Here is a 22,279-nt window from a genome sequence, read left to right as displayed (position 1 = left end):
TATTTCACAATCTTTTATTCTCACAGCACAGCAGAATCAGCTTTTTTTCAAAGCACAACAATACGAAACCAGCCCTAAATGAGTTGGGTGGCTTATATGTTACAAAAGAACATCTCTAAAGAAGTTAGCAAATTTTTTCTTTAAAAATGTCCTTTGCTAACTCATTTAGAATTTTTTTTTTTTTTTTGCTAGGTAATAAACTTTATTAAGATAAGGAGAATCCCTGAGAACAACCGGAACCCATGCAGTTAAATAAAAACGCTTGGCGTGCCTCACTAGGAAGCACCCTATTCCTAATACAAATGTAGTCAACATTGTGACTAATGAAACTAATAGCATATGCGAGGAAGTTGGCTTCTTTATAAATACGTTACCATTGAATAGAATCAAAAGAGATCGTCAGCCGTTTGATGTTTTCAAAATAGTTCTAAGCCTTCATGAGATCTTGCAACGTCGAGAATCCTATATATTTTAAAATATACTTTTGAATAAAATATGGATCCAACGAGTACACTTGAAGAATTATTTGGTCTTTAAATATCCTTTGTGAGGTCCAAATTTTATTTTCAAAAGTTTTACTAATACTTTTGAATAAAATATATTGCAGGATCCAATTTGCTAACTTGAAGAATTAACAATTGATGTTGTAAATATACAAGATTAGTTGCTACTTCTTTAATTTGTTAAATGGGTTGCTACTTCCGTAGGAGATGCATTTTTTTACGTAGCACATCTAATCCATCTTTGCCACCCAATTGCTACATCCCTCAAGGATCCTCTGACAAATTTAATTAAAATAAGAAAGCTGCCTATACCCGCCTTAGCTACACAAATTAAGGAAAGAAATCATAGTTTGAATTTGGTATAGCTGATGTCACATTTCATCTCAAGTTCATGCATAGCTAATACCACAAAAGCCCAACTTAATAAATAAGTTGTTGAACACTTCACCAAACACTGTCTTTGTAATACATCTGTCATTTGATAATCTGACTTCACAAATGGCCCGATATAATAATCTTTGCTTCCAGCTTATCAACCTCAACATGTTGAATTAAATTATGCACAATATCAATAGTAGTTTTGTTGTAGACATTTAGTTCAAAAAAAAAAAAAAAAAATATTCAAGAGACAATAAAAAAGAAAGAAGTGTAGAGATCATTTCTCGTTAGTAAAATATAAACATCAAATAGTCAGAGTATTTTAACCAATAAATTTCATATTAGAAGCATAAATATCAAAATTTAACAATTAAAAAACCCGCATCCTCAAATTTTTGCACTATAAAATTCATAGATTGAAAGTTAACTATAATTTTTAATTTGACAGGGTAGACACACTTCTTGTTAATTTTTATCTTTTAATCTTTATCAATTCAATCATTTTGATAATAAAAAATTAAAAAAATATATAAGAAGTGAAAATAAGTGATCACCTACCAAAAAGAAAACACCTCGAATGGGAAAGCATTGGCAGTGACGCGGGAACACCTTAAAAAGAAAAAGAAGAGCAGAAATGTAGAGACAAGCCATATGTTTCATGTCCCCACCAACAAATGCGCACTCATTTCTTCTCTGATTGGTCTGCCCTTCACACCGTGTGGGACAGTGTTTCTGCAAACCCCACCCTCTTTGGATCATAAAACAAAAATAAAGTTAAAAGTAAGTGCCCAAAAGTAAAAATATCCCAAAAGAAGAAATAAGACCCCAAAAGGATATTTATTATATAGATAATGTTAGAGAGGTTAAAATTACAAGCTAAATAATATGTCATCAATAGGAATAATATTTGGTAATAAACTAATCATCAACTTTCATGTCCTTTAGTTTTCAAAACATTATCTATAAATTTACCCTTCCTAGCATAACATAACCGACTCTTGAAGAATTTGAGAGATTTTCCGATGTATCCAGAAGGTGAATTAGTACATTACTAATATAAATTTAGGGAAATAAAAACGGACATTATTTATCTACTTACTTGCATACATGAAAAAATATATTTCTGCAATTGAATTTTCTCGTTCTCCCTTATTGGTTTTATTTCTCATACTACAAGGCAGTAGTTTGTAAAATTTGATTTTTTTTTAGGAGTAATGCTATTCATAATATGTTTTTATATCACATTTTCATACCACTTTAGGTGGCATCTAACGTGGACAACCACATTATTTGAAAAATTTGCAAAATCCAAGGACATGAAGGAGAAAGACTTCTCTTATACCACAATCATTATTTAATTAACTAGTTTTTCTTAATTATTAGTTTATTAAATGCTACCTAAGGTGGTATGAAAATATGATACAAAAATATGGTATGAATAATATTACTCTTTTCTTAGCATTACTTAGGAAAAAAAAAAGAATCGAAAATGTAAAACAAGAAGTTTGAAATGAGAAGATAGTATTTCTGTTAGGGTAGTGTTATCCACATTCAACTTTACTTTACACACACTCTCTTAAACATGAGCGTCGAATTCAATAAGTTAAAGAAGAGCAAACATAAAAAATTAACAGATATATGATAGGTAAAATTGAGTATTTGAATAACACTATCATACGTTATTATATAAGGAAAACTAATGAAAAGAGTTTGAAAGCTTTGAGTTTTGACCATAAGGACAAAATAAAGGGTAAAGTAAATAGTACTAAGATTAACTTTTTAGTGTAAAAATATAATTTTTTGTTAAAATAAACTGTACCGAAAACTTTTCGTTAAATTTGCTATTATATATTCTCATCCAACACACAACTGCACAGGCTTTCCGACAAGCTTCAACACACACCCGCATTTCTCCATTAGATTATCTTTATCATTATTCCTTCTCTGTCCTTCAGAAACTTTGGTTCTCTAGCAGCAGCAGCAATAGTATAATCTCGACTGATGAACTGAGTGTCCTTGGGTCTTGGACGGATCTTCAATTGGAGACAAATTTCAAATTTCAAGCAAATCGCTTTGACTTTCTAGCTAAAGAGCCAAAGGTAATGGAAAAAGGAGCAAACCTATCTCAGCTTTTCCTTTATTTTATTGTTACTTGCTCTTTTGGGAGCTATTTGTTCATTTTTTTGGTTCGTTTTATGTGACTTTTCGAAGGATTCAAAGGTCGAATTTTGTTTTTGGAATTCTGTGGCACGATCTTGGTCGCTGTGCTTTCCTTTCCCTGTTTTGCTCCCTTGGATTCCGGTGGTAGAATATAATCTCTCCGTGTAGAAAAGTAGGTGGCTTTATTGGACTGTGCAAATATCTTTGCATTATTATTAAAGGGTTTACTTGTTTTAAGTTTGGGGTTGTGTGTTTCGGAGGAGCTTACTGGCAAAGTGCTTTTTTGGGGTTTTTGGCTTCTGGGTTTTGCTTGTTTTTGGTTGATGTGAAAGATTTCAAGGTAAGGGTTTCTGGGTTTTGAGATTGTTCAAGTGGGTTTTGATCTTTGAATTACAAGAAATATTTGTGTAGTTTTATATCTTGCATTATTGCTTAAGGGTTTGCTTCTTTTTAAGTTTGGGGTTGTGGTGGGTTTTTGAGGAGCCTACTGGAAAAGTGCTTTTTGGCTTCTGGGTTTTGCCTTTTTTTGGTTTATGTGAAGGATTTCAAGGTAAGGGTTTCTGGGTTTTGAGCTTGTTCAAGTGGGTTTTGATCTTTCAATTACAAGAAATTTTTGTTTAATTTTTTATCTTGCTGAAGTTAATAGGCTTGTGTACTCTCAGTTTCTTGTGGTGCTTATGCTTTGGTTTGGGGTTTGAGTGGTTCTTATGAAAGTTCCTTCTATGAATGTTTGTCTGCTAAATTCTATATGTTTGAGAATTGGTGTTTATTTCTGGACATGCTAGGATTTAGTTATATTTTATTTTGGGGTCTCGTTTTAAGCATCATAGAAGGTTACAATTTGTGTTCGACTGACGCCTTGGATTTAACTAAAACAGTTCGAGTTTCTAATTTATGCGGTAACTACGCCTTGGATTTTACTGGAGTCGTACGAATTTCTAATTTATGCCTTGAGGTGTTCTATATTCGAATTGGCTTTATATGTTTTTAGTCTAAATTGTATCCAGTTCAGCTAAATATCTGAGCTCCGTCTTTGGAATTAACTAGGTGGTGCTTTCCAATTTTAGACTTATAATTTTGGAGTGACTCGCGTTTTCTCAGAAATATCTTTGTCGTGCTTTGTCAGGTTAACTTCCTAGGTGTTCATGATCATGGATTCTCCTCAATCTGTTGTGTCTCCATTCAAAAGCTCTGTTGCCGAGCCTGAGAAGCAGTTCATTTCTACCAGCGGGCCCGTATCCAATGCAACTGATGCCAGTATAGCTTGTAACTCAGAGAACTTCATTGGTGTTCTCGAGGTTTACGTTCATCGGGCTAGGGACATCCAGAACATCTGCATATACCACAAGCAAGATGTCTACGCTAAGCTATGCCTGACGAGTGATCCTGAAAACACAGTCTCCACCAAGACCATTAACGGTGGTGGTCAAAATCCGGTCTTCAATGACAATGTACAGCTCAATGTTCGGAGTGTTGATTCCTCCCTCAAATGCGAGATTTGGATGCTGAGCAGGGTCAAGAATTATCTTGAAGATCAGTTGCTGGGGTTTTCTTTGGTGCCTTTGTCGGAGGTCTTCGTTAAGAATGGGAAGTTAGAGAAAGAGTTCTCTCTTTCTTCAACTGATCTGTTTCATTTCCCAGCAGGGTTTGTCCAGTTGTCCCTCTCGTACACTGGAGATATCCCAGAAGTAATGTCCCTGGCCTCAAATCCTATTGTGCAGGACTCGGAGACAGCTGAGTCACGTGAATTAGATAGGTTAGAGTTCCCAGATCCGAACATCGACAATGAAGACCAGAGAATGGTTTCCGAGTACATTAAGTTCCCATGTTCTGAATTTGAGTCTCAAAGCTCTGAGAGCTTTGTCATTGCTGACTCTGAAACTCAGGTTATTTCCGAAGTGGGTATTCATGCTGTTGAAAGTTTCTCGACTGCTACCATTGAATCTACTCCTGTTCGGAAGCTTGATTCTCCCCCAAGCAGTGTGTCAACTAATGGTGTTTCATCTCCATCGGGTCATACAAGCTCAGAGTCGTATGATGCTCCATCAGCTGTGAAATCTCCAAACCACGAACAAGTTTTGGCGGTGGAAGAGAAAAAGGTGGATAAAGATGAAGAGATTAATTCGTCTGGTGGGGTGCCAAGTGAGACATTTGAGAATCCTACTGTCACAGTCACCGTTCCAGAGCAAACGGCGAATCCTACTGTCACAGTGACCGTTCCAGAGCAAACGGCGAATCCTACTGTCACAGAGACCGTTCCAGAGCAAACGGCGAATCCTACTGTCACAGTGACCGTTCCAGAGAATACGGCGAATCCTACTATCACAGTCACTGTTCCAGAGCATACGGCGGTGCAGCAGGATTTTGTAGACATGTACATGAAAAGCATGCAGCAATTCACCGAGTCCTTGGCAAAAATGAAGCTTCCGTTGGACCTTGAATCACCAACCAATTCAGGAAACTCGAGCACTGATCAGAAAATAGAGACACCAAAGAGCAGTGGTTCCCGGGTGTTTTATGGCAGTAGGGCTTTCTTCTGAGCTTTCGTTTCACTTCATCGGAGGAAGAAAAACAGGTGACTCTAGATTTTAGATTACTCGTACTGATGTGTAATAATGTTTTATGTATTGTGGTGTTTCCCTTTGTATGTTGAGGTGCTTTAGATGTCACGAAAATCTTGACTTGTACTTGTTACAAGCTTTGTTCTATCACCTTGTATTAGTGCATAAGAACTTCTGTTACATCTTTCCTCCTTGTATCTACTTTTAATTTTAACCTTAATTTTTCGTTATCAAACTCCGTCGAACTATATGCTAATCATGTTTATAATCATGAGTTATGTTATAATCCCACAATCACATGGTGTGATTAACGTCAAAAGTGTGGAAGGCCAGAGCAGCTGCAGCTGTGCTTTCGGCCATTGAACATGATTGGTTTTATAATCCAATGGATCTAATCATGAAAAGGCAAAAAGAATCCACCAGAGATCTTATCCATCCCCATCCATGTGACTTGGACAAGTTTGGTTAATCTTCCATTATTTCATACGTCTCCTTCACAAGTGGATGTTTTTGTGCCTCTTGAAAATTAGGTGTATAATTCGATTACATAATTAGTGTAATCTCCGCGACAATTGTTAATGTTAGTGATAAATACTTTCAAGAATCAAATATAGAAAACTCCTCACATGTTAACGGCCGATATAATAATGGTCGGGTGCAATAACAGTTTGGTTCAGGATTTTTTTCCTTTCAAGATGGTGTTTCGAGTGTTTAGTTACGAGCTTATACTGAAATTTCGGGATCTTTGTAGCAGAAGACAAATAAAGAAAATATTGATTACAACATCAAGGGGGAAATCTAGGATTCAGGTTATCCAATTCCAAACCATTTCAGATGCATAATTTCAAAGTGGCACTTCAATTATTTCATGTGCTCTGAGGTTAATATGCCTCCTGCAGATCCGTGCAATCTGACTATCGTCTCTGTATCTCACTCTCCATAACCTGAACTTCTAAGCGATATCCTTTCTGGTTGAGCATCTCCGTTCCCTTAGGAAATCCAGAACCCATTGTTGCGCGGTTCTCTCATCTTGCTGGATATCTCTTGAGCTTTCTGCAGCCTTGCTTCTGCTCCTTCCATGCCCAATTGCTGCAGCCTCCACTGCACCGGCAGCAACTGCCCCTGCACCTGCGGCTCCATCAAGGAGGGATGAATCGGCCAGGTGGGCAAGTTCCCAGCTCAAATCCGGTATCATTTCTCCCATGCCAGCGGCTAGATGGGCTCCTATCTTGAGATTAAATGTTAGCAGTTTCATGAACTTTGTGGTGTAGGGTGCCAAAGACTTCACGGTCCTGTTGTCAACCTGCATCAGTTCACACCCCATTTGATCTTCAACGACATGCATTTCTCGTTGAAATTCGCACAACGTGTGCAGTCGAATAGCATTGATGCCGGGAACCATGTTGGTGATCAATCTCCTCGAGTAATTTTCTGTTCTAACAAAGTAGAACATATTCCGCACTTTCTTCAATTTGAACGTTGTATGTCACGAGGTAATTCACTTTGCGATGAAGCTCAGCAAGTAGTCTATGCTCGCAATATCTCAGCCCTTGGATCTCCTGTTTCAAGTTTCTGATTTCTTGCTCAATGATCTTCAGGCTCTGCAAAACCGCTTCAACCCCCTTGGCGATTCCACCAAAAGTTGGATCAACTTTGTCAGGCTTGTCACTTGTGGATATTGTGTTCTCCGGGTTGCTCTCTGGTGGGATTTGCAGTTTTTGAGCAAGTTTGCATAGGTCATGATATCTCCGATGCAGCACTTCACGGAAGTCATCATCTGATAGGAGGTCCCAGGCCAAATCAAAACCAGGTCTTAGGATTTGTCTTCCAGAATCTGAGATTGGATCCCAGGTGTGCTGGTAATCACACATGCTGTCTGCAGGAACAGAAAGTAATGCCTGATTTAATTGTTGCAACGAAACAAACTGCGTTTTCTGGTATCTGGGAGGGGTGAGATTTTGAACGCATTCTGGCCGTATGACATTTTCAGTTAAGGTGATACCGTTGCAGAGGCTATGAATTGCTGGAACTACAAGCTGCTGGATGACCCTTAGGGTTTCTGTCAGGTTCTTGGTGGAGCATGCGAGGACATCTATGTAGTAACGTAGTTGTCCTCCCAGTTCTACTCTGATATAGATTCATTGATATTTATGGAGATCAGGTACTTCTCTGGACTGTAAGATCAACTGTGAGCAATGTTCATCATATATTGTAGCTAAGGACTACTACATTGACTGGTATTGATGTTCGTGTTGTAAGAAACGCGCGTGCACATACGCACATGTATTACTAGAAACCAGAATAACTTGACATTTTATTCTAATGCAGTTATTGGAAAGATTGTATTAAAGTTGAGATATTCAAAGCAGATGGCTACGTATTTTATGAATTTGTGCTGAGGTTTGTTTTGGAAAATGAGACTCAATAAAATCCAAAATAATTCGAAGAAAAAAGTAAACGAAAATTGAAGAGCAAGTTAAAAGGAAGGATTAGGGAAAGTCTTGCCTGTAATCGGGGAAAGAAGCTGGTTATGAGGAACATGTGGCTGGAATCATCACATTCAAGATGCCTCCCGGCGTAGAGGCACTCCAGTCTGCTTAACTGCCATCTTTGTGGCTTTCCTCTTCCTTCTTCAAGAATGGAGGGGATCAACAGCAAAGAATTACGATATGATGGGTTTTGTTCGTAACATTGTTCCAGTTTAAGCATCATTCACACAAGATCACTTGCATCCAAGTTCTCAAATACCTTCGAACCCATTCCAGGAATTGGACTCTGCAAGCTTCCTCTTAGAATCTGCTCCAAATCTTTCTTGCTGATGAATCCATTATTCTCATTGGAGTTTTGGTTTCTTACATCAAGTCTTATTAGTTGGCCAAGCACCTCGCCGCAGAACCACTCACAATCTAGGATCAGAAACCCGAGCTCATAAATCAATTACCTCTCCTATGTGATGAAGGCAAGTTGCAACAACCCGTCTCCTCATTTCCACCTTCTCTTTGTTATCGTGTCTTGATCGAATTCTTGGTGATGGAACCTTTACTTGGCATAGCTCGTTGAACTCCTTCCACCCCATCGCGGGCTTGTTGTGGTTCTCGGATCTCCAATCTGATAATATTTGTGTCAGATCATTGCACAGCTGATGGATTCTTGGGACTCTTTGGAGAACTGTCTTGCTTGTCTTTAGAAGGCGGTGAGTGAGCTTACTCACTGATGCCAAAGATCTTGCATCAACTGTGAACACTGTCGGGTAGAAGTCAACAAATCCTTGGAACTTGTCTCGCAATTTCTGAATCGAGTTCACAGCAGCCTGTAAGTTTTTTGAAGGTTTGATTGATTTTGTCCTAGTGCGTGAGTACGACTGTGACATTTGGGAGCATGCATTGCTGCACTCCTGTTCTACAGTTTGAGACTATGAACCTGAGCCAGTACTGGAGGTCCTCTTCTATCTCCATTGAGTTTTTCGGTTCTCTGTTGTTCGTTTTCCTGAGTAAACTGGATACGATGACAAGAATGACGCAATGCCATGCCCGGGAACATGAGATCATGGAGACAATAGAATTCATGCTGACCAGCAAGATTCCATCTCGAAATCTTTGTGTTGTCATCATCTTTGAAAGTCTTTATCTTCATTCCAACTGTTTTAACAGCTTGCTCAACTGGGTTCACTAGAGATCGTACTTGGTCCATGTACGGAAGCTTTGAAGAAGAGAAACTCTGTGATATTGAATTACACAATGTAGTCTTACCTGAAAGTCGAAACCCAAAAAGTTTTTAGGAGATGTCATGTACTTAAGCCAATTCAATTTTTAAACAAAAGTTTCACAGTTACCTGCATATTCTTGCCCACAGAAGAACACTCTACAACTTTTCAGTACTGGAAGTGGCATGGCTTTAAGCAAATCCATTTCTGGTTCAGTCTTCCCATTCTGCCCTAATCTTTAATGGACCGCATCGGTCTTTCCTGAATTTTGCAGCGGTGTTCTTGCGAGATCAATACTTTCGAGCCAAGGATTTACCTGTAATGTCTCCATGATTGCCTGCAGTACCAGCTCTCCTTGAACACCGTTGCAGCCCTGTAACGATAAGTGTCTCAAGCTGGCATTTTTCTCCAAGCTTTTGAAGAGTTTAACAAAATCATCGGGCCTTAAATTTTCATCATCGTATATCCCTAACCGCGTTAAACTTTTGTTGGTTGTCAGCATCTGTAAAATGGTTACAAGTCCCTCCCTCCCAATGTTGGTTCTTCCACCCCCAAGTGTTACCGCTTTTAAAGTAATGTTTGCTTGATATTGCAAGGCAGAGTAAATGCTCAACTCCAATGCCTCCAAACGTGTTTCCATCTAAATACAAGCTCTCCAAGCTCTGGTTTTTGAAGAGTCCAGCTGCTACATACACAACTTCCTTCCAGTCAGGTCGAGTGACTGACAGTTGAGTTCCACCCGAGAGCGCAGGCAACCCTGCAAGCACCCTACAGATCAAGCCTGTAAATTCTAAATGTGCTGTTTTCGGGTAGAAATTCAACCACCTTCGAACTTCTTTCTCCGTTTTCTCCACTCCAAACATGGACTTGCATAGTCCTATTTATTGCTAAAACTGCAGAAACAAGTGGAGTTGCAGTGATTGAATTCGAGTGAAAAATCGTCAACACCTTCAGAGTTGAGTTCACTTCAATCATCTTCGAGAGCTCCTCTGCGCCTTTCGACCCAATTGAGTCTTCCCATATCTGCAACTCCTCCAAGCTCTCATTCACCTTAAGAGCAGAAGCAAGAAATGCAGCTCCAGCAGACCCGATGCCTGATTCCGAAAACATAATCTCTTTGATTACTCTATCCCTCTTCACAATCTCACACAACTCTGCCAAGCATTGTGTGCCAAATCTGTTTCTCCTCAACACCACTTGCTTGATGCTCAAACTACTCTCAAGCAACGCCGAAAGCTCGCAAACCTGCTGCACTTCCCGGTCGACCTGGTGAAACTCCAAGTTCCTCAAAAGTTGGTTGGTTTTGGATGTCGCTAAAACTGCGACCCAGAAGCCATTGGAGATCTTTGAGATTGTTCTGGCTTGTTGCCATTGCTGTAACAAAAAGAAAATGGCCAAAATATTTGTTTTGTGATGATTATGTCAGGATCAAGATCATATCAGTGACATTGTTGATAACTGTTCTGTAAGTTAATAAGAATTTGTAGTAAAATAATTGGCAAACCGCGTATTCTTTATTCGGTGTAAGGGTGCAACTTTTGCCTTGTACGATTCATATATTCTCAACTTCCACATCAGGGTATGTTGCCTTTAAGCCATCTTGTTTCAGAAGGTGTAACGTGAACAATTGTCTCCTTGTTTTGCACTCTATGCATGGCTAGCCATACGAGGGAGAACAACTTACATAACATGGCACACCATCATGTGATGTTTCGTGTAAATGAATTAAGGAACATTGACAAGAATTTACATATGTATTTACTTCATTAACACGGGACACTACTGTAATAGTGTACCAGTGTCATATTAATCCTTCTCCATCTGAGAAGGTCATGTCTGGATAGCCTACTATTTTGTGGGAAGGGATATAATATGCGGTAGCTACCACCGCATAATCGATCCGCTATGCTCCACTGTTATGTCGAGATAATTTCGAATCCTGAATCTAGTGTAGTCCTACACATTATCCTACCCAACTTTACCACTAGGCTAACCCCGGTTGCTTAATCAATCTATATAATTTAATGTGGAAAAATCTAGGCAAATCACTAGCAAGGCCAAGCATACAACGTAGGAAAAGACAGGTTTTGAGGGCAATGACAACTTTATTGACATTTTGAGCTGCGAGCAATTCTCCTTTTTCTCTTCTTTTCCTTTCCAACTGAAAAGAACAAAGGAATCCTATACAGCACAAGAAAAAGGTGAGTGAGTGTGGGGGGGGGGGGGGGGGGGGAGACAAATAGAAATCTTATGTGATTTCCAATCATTGGGACTCTATCGTTTAGCTTCAATTAAGTTCATCAGAGAAAGTACAGAAAATATAAACCGCACACTGTTTTTCTCCTGCACGCCCTTATTTGTTTATGCTCTTTAATTCGCCTTTGATTTAAATCTAAGGGCCAGAAACCAACGAAGAGCGAGCAAGAGGAGAGGAGAAAATGAGCGTCGAAATTGCTTCCCTTAAATTATTTACATTTTCCACAGAATTGAGAAGAAACAGAAAATAGTATGAGAAAAACGAGGAGAAAACAATTGAACTTAAAAACGATGAATCAAAATGTTAAGTAACTTATTTGATTGGGGTTACCCCAGTTGGGAGTCCCTCTATTGTTTCACACTAGTAAATCAGAAAATCTCACATACAATCTGAGAGAAAAAGCAAATCCCAGAAGAAATATAACAACCAACAACTTCGCCAGGCTAACAGAAACGAAACGAAATGAAAGAAAACCCGAAATTCAGAAAAATCAATTGCTCTATCTCTTTCGACAGACTAATGCTGGCTCGTCCCACTGAAGATGCAAGGTACATTAATTGAAACTGTCTTCCTGAGTATGTATCCCGCAATCTGATGCTACACCTCAATCGAATTTGAAGAAAGGAACCTAAGATTTCGAGGAACAAAAGCAAATCCCAAACCTTGACAGAAATTTCCATGTAACTGCTTTCTCTCTGAATGTGTATACTTCCAAATCAAGGAACCTCGTTAGAACTATATCAGTTTCCTTATAAGCTGAAAATCTTAATAAGGGAGACGTATAATATTCACAACCTTCAACGTTTGACTGGTTTCAGTTCACCTACCATCACCTCTTCATACCCAAACAAATCACCTAAGCAGCAACTCCTGAAGTACATATTATCAAAGAAGAAAGAACAGAAAACAATGTGAATTCGATGAAAATAACGTCTAACTATTAGCATACAACTAATTTGACAAGTTAAAAGAGAAGCATTAAAAAATCTTTGTATCTGTTACATATAATTTGGACAACTTCAACGTGCATGACCGTTAATGGAAACTCAATTAACGTCATCCATATCAATTTTCAAAAATTTAGGTTTGGCTGCTGGAATGTTATCTTATCTCTTGCATACATGAATGTGAACATGAAGAATGTTGTGGAATCAGTGTTATTGGTATGACATAGAAAAGGGGCTGTAGTTTTCTATCTTGTGTGTAAAGTTTAAACATATGTAACTTTCATATGAATCATCCGCAATCGAGAAAGATAAATCTTTTATATTCAAGAAAAGAGTTGTTCATTTGGAATTACCGTGTTCTCTATAAATTTCAGTTATAAGGAGATAGTTACCTCTATTTGGTTGTGTACTGGTAACGTTGTAACCTCCAATATATCCACCAGAACTTTTGGCTGTGACATCTGCAGGTAAGTCGCTCAGCCCATAACCAAATGTGCTAGAACCATCTGGATCAGGACTGCTAGAGCGCCAAGTTGAGTCGCCATAAACTGAACCGTTCTGGTACAAGTCCCCATAAAAGCCCTCATAACCAACAGTTGATCCGGGAAATGAAGGCATTGGGGCTATACCAGTGCCACCGTTTCTTCCATATCCTCCTCCTCCCAACCCAAAGCTGCTACCACCACTTCCATAACCATTGGCACTATTATAGCCAGAATCACTGCCTCTACCTTCCGTTGAAAAAGAATTAGCACCCCAATTTGAACCATTGTTTCCAATCATAACTTCAAAACCTCCATTTGCAGAGCTCAAGTAGGCCCCGGTACTGGCAGGGTTCGAGTTATTGTTGATGCCACTATTTCGCCAGACACTCCGAGTAGTTGAGTTGACTACAGGACTGCTCCTTCCATTACCGGCATTATATCCAATAGGGGTACTATACCTGTTTGAATTGCCACTATAAAAGGGGCTCAACATCCGTGCATATCCTAGACTACTGCCAAAGTTGGAATTTCCGCCATAGGTTGGGCTCAACCCTGGCTCCATATTCACACCTATTCCATATCCAGAAGTGCCAAATGGAGACAACCCGCTACGACCACTAGAGATTGGATTGAACCTGGTGTCCATGTTAATGCCAAAACCTCCGATTGGGCTCGTATTATAACCCTGAGCATAGCTGTTAAGCAAACTATTGGTCCTACCCGGACTATAGTTGTATCCTATCATAGGGCTCCTGCTGGGTCCTGGGGATAGCTCCTTAGGGACTGCCCTCTTGACCTCAACCATCTTACCATTGAGTTCATGAAATGTTTTATGCAGAACTCTGTCAACAGCCTCCTCCGAGTCATAAGTGATAAATCCAAAGCCTCTTGGCCTTTGAGTGTTGTGATCATACATTACTACAACATCAGTGACTGTACCAAATTGATCAAAGTACTTCTTAAAGTCACTCTCGGTCACTGTGGATGCTAAACCTCCAACAAAAATCTTTTTTGTGCGTCCAGGACCTGGGGAACCATTGACAACCCCGGTTCTGTTTAAAATGTGCTGATCCTCCTTAGGAACAGCCTTCTTTGCTTCCACCTAAAATTGAAAACAACAAACTTAACAAAATTATTAGTGCCATCCTAAGTTCGCGTGTTGCAGATTCCAAATAACCAAATGCAATTTGAATTGATTGACTCAAATCTAGTGAGAATACAGATAATCGAACTAAACGGTTTTGTTTCGTTAACCATAAATGCGAACTAAACGTCATGTCTATGAGAATATGATCCTTACTAAAAATACAAGTCTATAGGACAAATTGCAGCACTGCAACTAAAATCCTACAACAGAATTGACATAAAGATAGATCAGAAGCGATACTCACTGTGCGGCAATCGATCATGTGCTTATCCATGACAACTCTTTCTGCAACCGCAGGATCCGCAAAGACAACAAACCCGAATCCACGAGCACGACCGGTTGCACGATCCCTCATGATCACAGCCTCCACCACCTCTCCATACTTCCTGAAATATTCCTTGAGCCGTTCCTCATCTGTGTCCCAGGAAATCCCACCAATGAAGAGCTTCCCATGATCTGGTTCCATCTTTTTCTGCAACAAAACATCACAAATCCGACCACCTAATTCAATTCTACTGAAAAAAAAGACACACTTAGAAACATATGCAATTCAATCTGAATTGAAAATCCGCCAAAGAACTTCATAATTCAACAGGAAACGGCAAACTTTTCATCGTTAATAAATCTGAAAAGACTCTGATAATCGAAAAAATGGAAACATAGAGATCAAAACGTGCATGAGAACAAGACATTACCTTGTCCAAAATTCAGACAGAACCCGGATAGTGCTCTGATTGAAACAACAATTAGGAAACGTCAAATCCAATCTTGGAGCATCAGATCCTTCATGAAACAATCAGAACAACAAAGTGGATTTCCTAAACAAAAAAAAGAAAAAAATAAAAAAATTGAGCGGAGCTGTTGTGGATCAGAAAACCAGACAGACCCAACAATTCAGAAAACAAGATGAACAAAAAAAATCAAAGAAGTTGAAAACCTTTACCATTTGAGGAGGACCCAGATGAGAAAAAAGATGAAAACTAAGATCCAAGGAGTGGGATTGGAATATATGTAATGAAAAAAACAGAGGAGGATGTGGTGGTCATCCTCTCTATTTCTCTCTTTTGCTATTCTCTGTCTCGTGGCTATTCCACTCCCTGCCTTATAAGTATATTTAAAAATTTTAAATAATAAAAAAGAAATGGGGAATTTGGAGGAGCTTCAGATAGGTAAGGGGTAAGGGACAATTTTTATAAATAGACTGACAATCCACTGGTCTAAGAATATTTGGAGGAGCCAAAGAAGGGAAGATGATGACAGAGAGGAGGTTTCTTTTGCTCGAAGAAATTTAAAAACCAAAAAACAAAATTAAAGTAAGGAAAATGTTGCATTGTTGTATTATACTCACCACATGCTCTTAAGACAAATTATAGAGCATTCAAGTACAGTTGCTTGACTTCTTTTAAGGTCTTTTTTAAGAAGCATACGATATTTATTGATGAGAAAAATGAATAAGGACATAGTTGAGAATTCAGTGCATTATAGAGGTTTCGATAAAAAACTTTTTTGGAGATTTTGATTGATCAAAGGAAAAAAGAATGTACTACACGTAAGTTACCTAAGTTTATAAATTATAGCAATCTTGAAATAACATATAATCAATTAAATCAGGAATTCCTAGAACCAATCAAATCATTTCCCACCGATAGTTCGAAGCATGCGATTGCACGTAAGCACCAAACCTAACATTAGACATTTGTATTTTGGTGCCCTTAAAACATGACACTTAGTAGTACAATCTAATAGTATTCTTGTTTACTTGTAAGTGAGAGATTTTATACCCATTTCTAGCAAAAAGCTCTCCCTCTTCCAACAAACCCTAGCCGTCACCCCCTTCGCCGCCGGCCTTTGGCTATGGCGGGGGGCTGATGGCAGCCTCTCCCCTCCATTTCCTAGCTCTTCCTCCCTTCCTTCCCCCATCTTCCCCTTCTTAGCCATCCCCCTCCCCTCGCCATTCTCGTTTCTTCCCACCACCTTACTCCGACCCCTCCTTCCCGACCCTTCACTTCCTTATCTCCCTTCCCTTGCTTCTCTCCCACCATTTTGGGTGTAGATATACATGGATCTATGCCCTATAGCTTGACATGGGCCTTGCCTGTTCAACATTTTCTTCGATTGGCGCTCGTTTCCCAGTGTGGGGTTTAAATCTGTGCTGCAGGTGGGCTGGATCCCCCATCTTCAACTCAGTTTCCATGGTGGTCTCCTTTATCGACGACTTCAATGCTCTCCGCTCTAGAGGTTCGGCTTGGTCTGGGAGCTTAGCGAGTTCGTCTCGTTGAGGCTCGGCTCGGCTTTAGCGTCTTGGTGCGGCTTGGCTTGGCTTGAGCGTGGACGCCAGCGTCCCACAGTCCGGATTTTGTGGGTGATCTAGGCCTAAGCTCCTCGGTCCCCTTGCTTTTGAGTTGTTCATCGGATATTTCTCGGTGTAGTTTAGTTCCTGTCGCTCCTGTGCACCGCGGTGACGCTGGTGTTTTGGCTAATTTGGTTTTCGCCTTTGTGCGTTGTTATTGTGAGCCTCGTCTGCTAACAATGACTTTGTTGTGCATGGTCTAGCACTTTTGCGATGATTTTTTGTGGCCTCGCTATTCAGCGATGACCGTTGTGTCTACCAGTATCTCTCTGTTGTTGCTATTGTCTATTGTGACAGATCTATACTGGTAGTTTTGTGCGCTTGGCGACTGTGTGATTGAACTTGTGGATGTCTACTAGGGGTTTAATGTTATTTGTCTACTTTGTGCAAATTCATTCCAGATCAATTTATTGGTCACTAGAATTATGTACCCAATGACACTCTGTATTTGCTTGGTGTTGATTAAGGAAAGGCTATGCTATCATTTCTGGTCAAAAAAAGTGAGAGATCTTAAACTCAATTAAAAAAAATCATGCTCTTGTCGAAGAAATTATAATATTTGACAAGAAAATAAAACCAAAAGACAAAACAACAAAACTACAATTCCGTTAAGTTTTTTATGGGATCTCAAACGATTAAATTAAATTATGTGGACACCTTATGAGATTTATGTGTAAGAGATGTACTCTAAATGTGAGTGAGAGCTTTAATATGGTATATACGTGTTCTGATATGTAAGTAATCAGACAAATATTAGTATTGGACTAAATATGTTTAATTCTAATCAATTATTATGAGGAAAATTAAATGAACTCGTTTTGAATTAAGAAGTGATTAAGACCTCTTAGGAAACTCGTTGTAACCGACTCCATGATAGGAGTGGTTACCAACACATATGTGCACATCTTTGGCCTCTTTTTCCCATGTTAACGTGTTGAATACACGCTCGTCTTAGGGCTGGTTTGGTATTGCTGTACTTTGAAAAAAAACTGCTTCTGCTGTGCTGTGAGAATAAGCAGCTGTGAAATAAAGCAGCAGAGTGTTTGGTAAACTTTTTTGTAAAAGTACTTTTGAAAAAAAAAAAAGCAGTATTATAGTGTTTGGTAAACTTTTATGTAAAACAGATGTGAAAAAAAGCCGGTTTTTCAAAGCTGGGTTTTGTAGCTTCTTGTTTTTAGCTTTTTTTCACCCAAAACTGTGAAAAAAAGCTGAAGCTGAATGTTTACCAAACACAAAAACAGCTCCCAGCTTTTTTTTATACCAGTTTTTTTTCAGAATCACCTCAGTACTAAAGCAGGCCTTATTGAGGGCAAGAACTTAAAAGAAAGAAAAGATCGAAGCACGTATTCATGATTTTTGCTGGTACGAGCTGATATTGATTAGGGTTTACTTCAAATTAGACGTACTGACTAGTAGAGTGTGGTTTAATGACTTTATTGATTTTGAAGTTGCTCAGTAATGGTGTATATTTAATGTTTTCATTATGTGTTCTTAAAGTAATACACATTTCCAGAAATTACCATGCAACAACAAGAAGTTTGACTATCGCCGCATAAATTAATTTATTTTTCAGACAAGTAATGCTACATTTATCACATATTTGTATAATTATTTGTAACATCTTTTTAATAGAAATAGGGCACACTAACACATATGTGTCTCATCTCTATTAGATAGATGATACAAATACGTGGTAAGAATAATATTTTTATTTTCTTAATAAGTCTACTCATTTTCCAAAACTAATTTTAGTAATCGACACTCTAATTAGAATCAAGAATGTGAGATCTACCGACTACCAACTCTCCATGAGACACTTAATTCATTGGAAAATTAACCTTTGAGGTATAACATCACCATTCAAACTCAATGAACTTTTGCTGGCATTGTATCTCAGAATTTTTCTTGATATTATTATTATTATTATGTGCTCTCCGAAGTCGTGATTTTCTTTAGTAGAGCAATATCCTACTCTAAACAATGGGAAATTAGATTGAAGTCACCATATGAGTCATCCATAATAATTAGGTTTTCAACTTATCATTTAAGTACGTTGAATCTGAGATATTCACTTACAAATGAAGTGATGACATAAATACTGATTAGTCGCTTTGCATAGTGATGAGCTGCTGTTGTAATACTTTCAATTTCTCAAACAACCGACCCTAGTAAAGAAAACATTTCCAAACATGAATACCGAGGAGGTTGAACATGTCGTTATAGATCAAGGAAGCATGAAATGTCCTATTTGTGGCCTTTTTTGTTCTTTTTTTTTCTTTGGGCAATACCGAGTAGGAGGCCTTTGTTAATTTGTTCGTGAGTGAGTTATATACAGTATGTAGTGGAGAGAGGACCACATGCATTCCATGTGTCATGTGATTCTGAAGAAAGATATGAGCCAAAAATCAAGCATATCCTGATTATCCATTTATTTATTTATGCATGGAATAATGGACGAAAAGATAAGAGCCGACGTGACCACACATAAGATCAACCTCATGATCGATCGATATCAAAACTGAAATTCCATGTGATTGCATACAAACATAAAGGTGGCATTTACATGTATAGAGACATGAAAGTTGAGCTTGCTGGTCACTACAAGAAAAATGAGCTTTGGGTACAAAACAAAGGGCACAATTGAAATTTTTGTGTCTATTTGACCACCAAAAGGCTGAAACAATTATCATTCCATAGAAGGCACCATCTATATATGGTGCCCAATGTTAAAAAAAGAGAGACACAAAACAGTAATGGGCACAGAAGCCGTGCCGAGTAGGGTTAGATGACAACTTTTTTACTGAAGGTGGGCACAAAAAACACTTTGTGCCTATAAAATATGTTTGTCAGCAATGCTGTATGTCCATCCAGCCTTGCATGTGTCAGATTTGGAAATTTTTTTATTAATTTACAAAATCATGACAAAGGTTATTGTGCCCTCTAGTTTAATATATTTAAATAAAAAGAAAGTTTTGTGTCCCTACATATTTACTTTTGTGTTGAAAAGATTGGTGGGTAATGAATGCCCACAGTACATTGGTAGAAGTTTTCCAGCATTGGTAGAAGTTTTCAATGCCCATGCAAAGTGAAATTGAATTTGTAAATGCATGGAGGTTGTATTGTCAAAGGAAGTGCTGTAAACTTCAATGCGCAGTTAATGCATCAGTTTGGAGTTGCTCTATAAATAGAGCACTCCGTATACTTTCAAGTGATAGAAAAATATAAAAAGAGGAGAACGAGAGAAAAGATCAATAACATCATCTATTCCTCCGTCTTTTATTTGTTATCCTCTTGTGCTATAGTTTCAGTGTGATATTTTACACCTGCTTTACTTCATTCTCTAAAATGTTATCTCTCTAACTTTGACTTATTTATAACACGTTACCAGCACGAGTCTCTAAATATAATTATTCTCTCATCTCTCTTCACCAAACGAAAGAAAGAAAAAAAAAAGGTTTCCTCTAAGGTTTTTACTGTTCATCTTCTTCCTCTGCCTCAACTGCGTGGTATACCCTCACGACGAACTGTTTGCTCCATGCTTGCTCTTAGTTCTCAACCTAACGATTACATACATCTTTGATTTCTTGTTTGGTTTGGATATTGATTACTAACCCAGTGTTTATTTATGTTAATTTTACTGCAATCCAAGATTTTTGGTATAATCGTCCATCTTGAACTGCAAATTTATTCTTACTGCGATTCAAGACGGTGCGGTATCATCACCTATCTTGGACTGCATATTTAATTTTACTACAAATTTTAGTTGGAGTGGTATAATCGCCCACCCTACCCTGCATATTTAAATTTACCTGCTGTTTAATTTCATTGCAATTTTAGGTGGTGCGGTATAATCGCCTACACTGCTCTACGTATTTAAATTTTCTTGCTACTTGAGTGTTGCGGAATAATCGCCCATTCTATGTTACATTATTTCAATGAGAATGGTGTGGTACAATCGCCCTCCTCATTCACCCTGAAAATCTCGAGCCAAAAGTTTCGACTGTTTATCATTTTGGCATGAAGATCAAAATGAAAAATTTGTAAGAACCAGAAGTTCTAACATCATATTCCTCCGGGAATACATATTATTGCAAGTTCGTACACATCTCATTTTCTTTCAGAACAAAAAATGGCAAACTTGGCGAAGCTTGAATTTGCTGCCCTGGATATTACTGGGAAGAATTACCTGACCTGGGTACTAGATACCAAGATCCATCTGGAAGCAGAGAATCTTGGAGATACGATTAGGGAAGAGAGCAGCTCATCCTCTCAAGATCGAGCAAAGACCATAATTTTCATTCGTCGCCATCTTGATGAGGCGCTAAAGAGCGAGTACTTAACGGTTGAAGATTTGTTAGCTCTCTGGAATGCCTTGAGAAACAGATACAATCACCAGACAACGATGATTATTCCAAGGGCCCGTCATGAGTGGACTCATTTGAGGATCCAGGACTTCAAGTCAGTGGCAGAGTGCAATTATGCGTTGTTCAGAATTACCTCTCAAATGAAGCTTTGTGGGGATACTATTACTGAGGAATATATGCTGGAAAAGACTCTCAGCACATTTCATGCCTCTAACGTGCTCCTGCAACAGCAGTATAGAGCGCGAGGCTACACTGAGTACAACCAGCTGATATCTGTGCTCTTAGTAGCTGAACTGAACAATGAGCTCATGATGAAAAACCATCATTCCCAACCTACTGGATCTGCACCATTCCCAGAAGTGAATGCTGCTTCCCTCGAAGTGAACGCCACATCCTCTGGTGGTGATAATCATAAACGAGGACGTGGCCACAAACGAGGTCGGTGGAACAGGAAAGGCAAGAACCATGGAGTTCAGTTTCACAACCGGGTTCCGAGGCATAATTCAGGCCCGAGCTTCAAAAATATGAATCGCCACAAATGCAAAGGTCATATGAACAATGCTCCCAGGAACGCTGAAAGAGCCTGCCATAGGTGTGGTGGCAATGGGCATTGGGCGTGTACTTGTCGTACCCCAAAACATCTGGTGGATTTGTATCAAGCCTCCCTCAAGGAGAAGAGTGTCGAGACCAATTTTCTCGACTAGGCTAGACCAATGAATATACTTGATCCAGTGTTTAACTTATCAGGGCAGTTAAACACAACCAACCTAGATGTTCCAAACTTTATTGTGGAAAAGGGAAATGAAGTATACCGATCTGATTGAATCATTGATGTACTTTTATTATGCTGAACTTGTAGTATTTCAGATTCAATAAAAATGGCATGTAAATTTCTTGTTATAACTTGCTTTTAACTCTGATTCTCTTACTCAGAGAGCATGGATAAAAACTGTGGTTATTCTCAGAACATGAGAAATGGCGGAGATATTTGTCTTGCAGACAACGCAACCACACATAAAATACTTCGTGATCGAAAGTATTTCTCAAGCTTAATACTTACAAGAGTATGGGTAACAACAATATTAGGACCTTCAGATGTAATTGAAGGCTCAGGGAAAACCCAGATTATGCTACCAAATGGAACAATATTGTCCATACAGAATGCATTGTATGCTACTCGATCTACTCGAAATTTGTTGAGTTTCAAAGACATACGTTTAAATGGATACCACATTGAAAAGAAAAGTGCAGAAAATGTGAAGTATCTATGCATTACCTCCAATGATACCCAGAAGCGTATATTGGAGAAGTTGTGTGGTTTGTCGAGTGGATTGTATTATACATACATAAAGACAATTGAATCGCATACTGTCATGAACCAGAAGTTCATTGATTAAAAGGTTTACATGCTTTGGCATGACCGT

At 38.6% G+C, this 22,279-nt stretch overlaps 3 protein-coding genes and 1 pseudogene across 9 annotated transcripts; 2 read left to right on the top strand and 2 right to left on the bottom strand.

Moving 5' to 3' along the window:
* Positions 1-2,746: 2,746 nt before the first annotated feature.
* Positions 2,747-5,782, top strand: LOC137741671 (uncharacterized). Of its 3 annotated transcripts, XM_088679063.1 has the most exons (3): positions 2,757-2,980; positions 3,093-3,213; positions 4,168-5,782. In XM_088679063.1, exon 3 carries the CDS (start codon positions 4,187-4,189, stop codon positions 5,579-5,581), a length of 1,395 nt encoding a protein of 464 aa, XP_088535189.1. In that variant the 5' UTR covers positions 2,757-2,980; positions 3,093-3,213; positions 4,168-4,186; the 3' UTR covers positions 5,582-5,782. The 3 variants fall into 3 exon arrangements, with proteins under 3 accessions (XP_068337469.2, XP_088535189.1, XP_088535190.1); XM_068481368.2 differs by lacking the exon at positions 3,093-3,213 and having other exon boundaries at positions 2,747-2,980; XM_088679064.1 differs by lacking the exon at positions 2,757-2,980 and having other exon boundaries at positions 3,093-3,381.
* Positions 5,783-6,325: 543 nt separating this feature from the next.
* LOC137742916 (protein TORNADO 1 pseudogene) lies at positions 6,326-10,715 on the bottom strand (annotated as a pseudogene). The gene is made up of 3 exons (XR_015953591.1): positions 9,435-10,715; positions 8,083-9,351; positions 6,326-7,804 (listed from the first exon to the last, which is right to left on the bottom strand). The product of XR_015953591.1 is annotated as a protein TORNADO 1 pseudogene (transcript).
* Positions 10,716-11,853: 1,138 nt separating this feature from the next.
* LOC137741853 (heterogeneous nuclear ribonucleoprotein 1) lies at positions 11,854-15,540 on the bottom strand. Of its 4 annotated transcripts, none has more exons than XM_068481560.2 (5): positions 15,490-15,540; positions 14,837-14,959; positions 14,386-14,613; positions 12,902-14,096; positions 11,854-12,432 (listed from the first exon to the last, which is right to left on the bottom strand). In XM_068481560.2, the coding sequence occupies exons 3-5, from the start codon at positions 14,605-14,607 to the stop codon at positions 12,419-12,421; spliced, it is 1,431 nt and encodes a 476-aa protein (XP_068337661.2). In that variant the 5' UTR covers positions 14,608-14,613; positions 14,837-14,959; positions 15,490-15,540; the 3' UTR covers positions 11,854-12,418. The 4 variants fall into 4 exon arrangements, with proteins under 4 accessions (XP_068337661.2, XP_068337659.2, XP_088535773.1 ...); XM_068481558.2 differs by having other exon boundaries at positions 15,085-15,527; XM_088679647.1 differs by lacking the exon at positions 15,490-15,540 and adding an exon at positions 15,085-15,445 and having other exon boundaries at positions 14,386-14,653.
* A 5,080-nt stretch (positions 15,541-20,620) lies between these two features.
* Positions 20,621-21,801, top strand: LOC137742919 (uncharacterized). Its single transcript, XM_088680305.1, has 2 exons — positions 20,621-21,447; positions 21,789-21,801. Exons 1-2 carry the CDS (start codon positions 20,621-20,623, stop codon positions 21,799-21,801), a joined length of 840 nt encoding a protein of 279 aa, XP_088536431.1.
* The last annotated feature ends 478 nt before the right edge of the window (positions 21,802-22,279 follow it).

This window comes from Pyrus communis, chromosome 11, assembly GCF_041283825.1.
Source record: "Pyrus communis isolate YQ-2024b chromosome 11, ASM4128382v1, whole genome shotgun sequence".
NCBI lineage: Eukaryota > Viridiplantae > Streptophyta > Magnoliopsida > Rosales > Rosaceae > Pyrus > Pyrus communis.
This window is presented reverse-complemented; position numbering and strand designations above follow the sequence as displayed.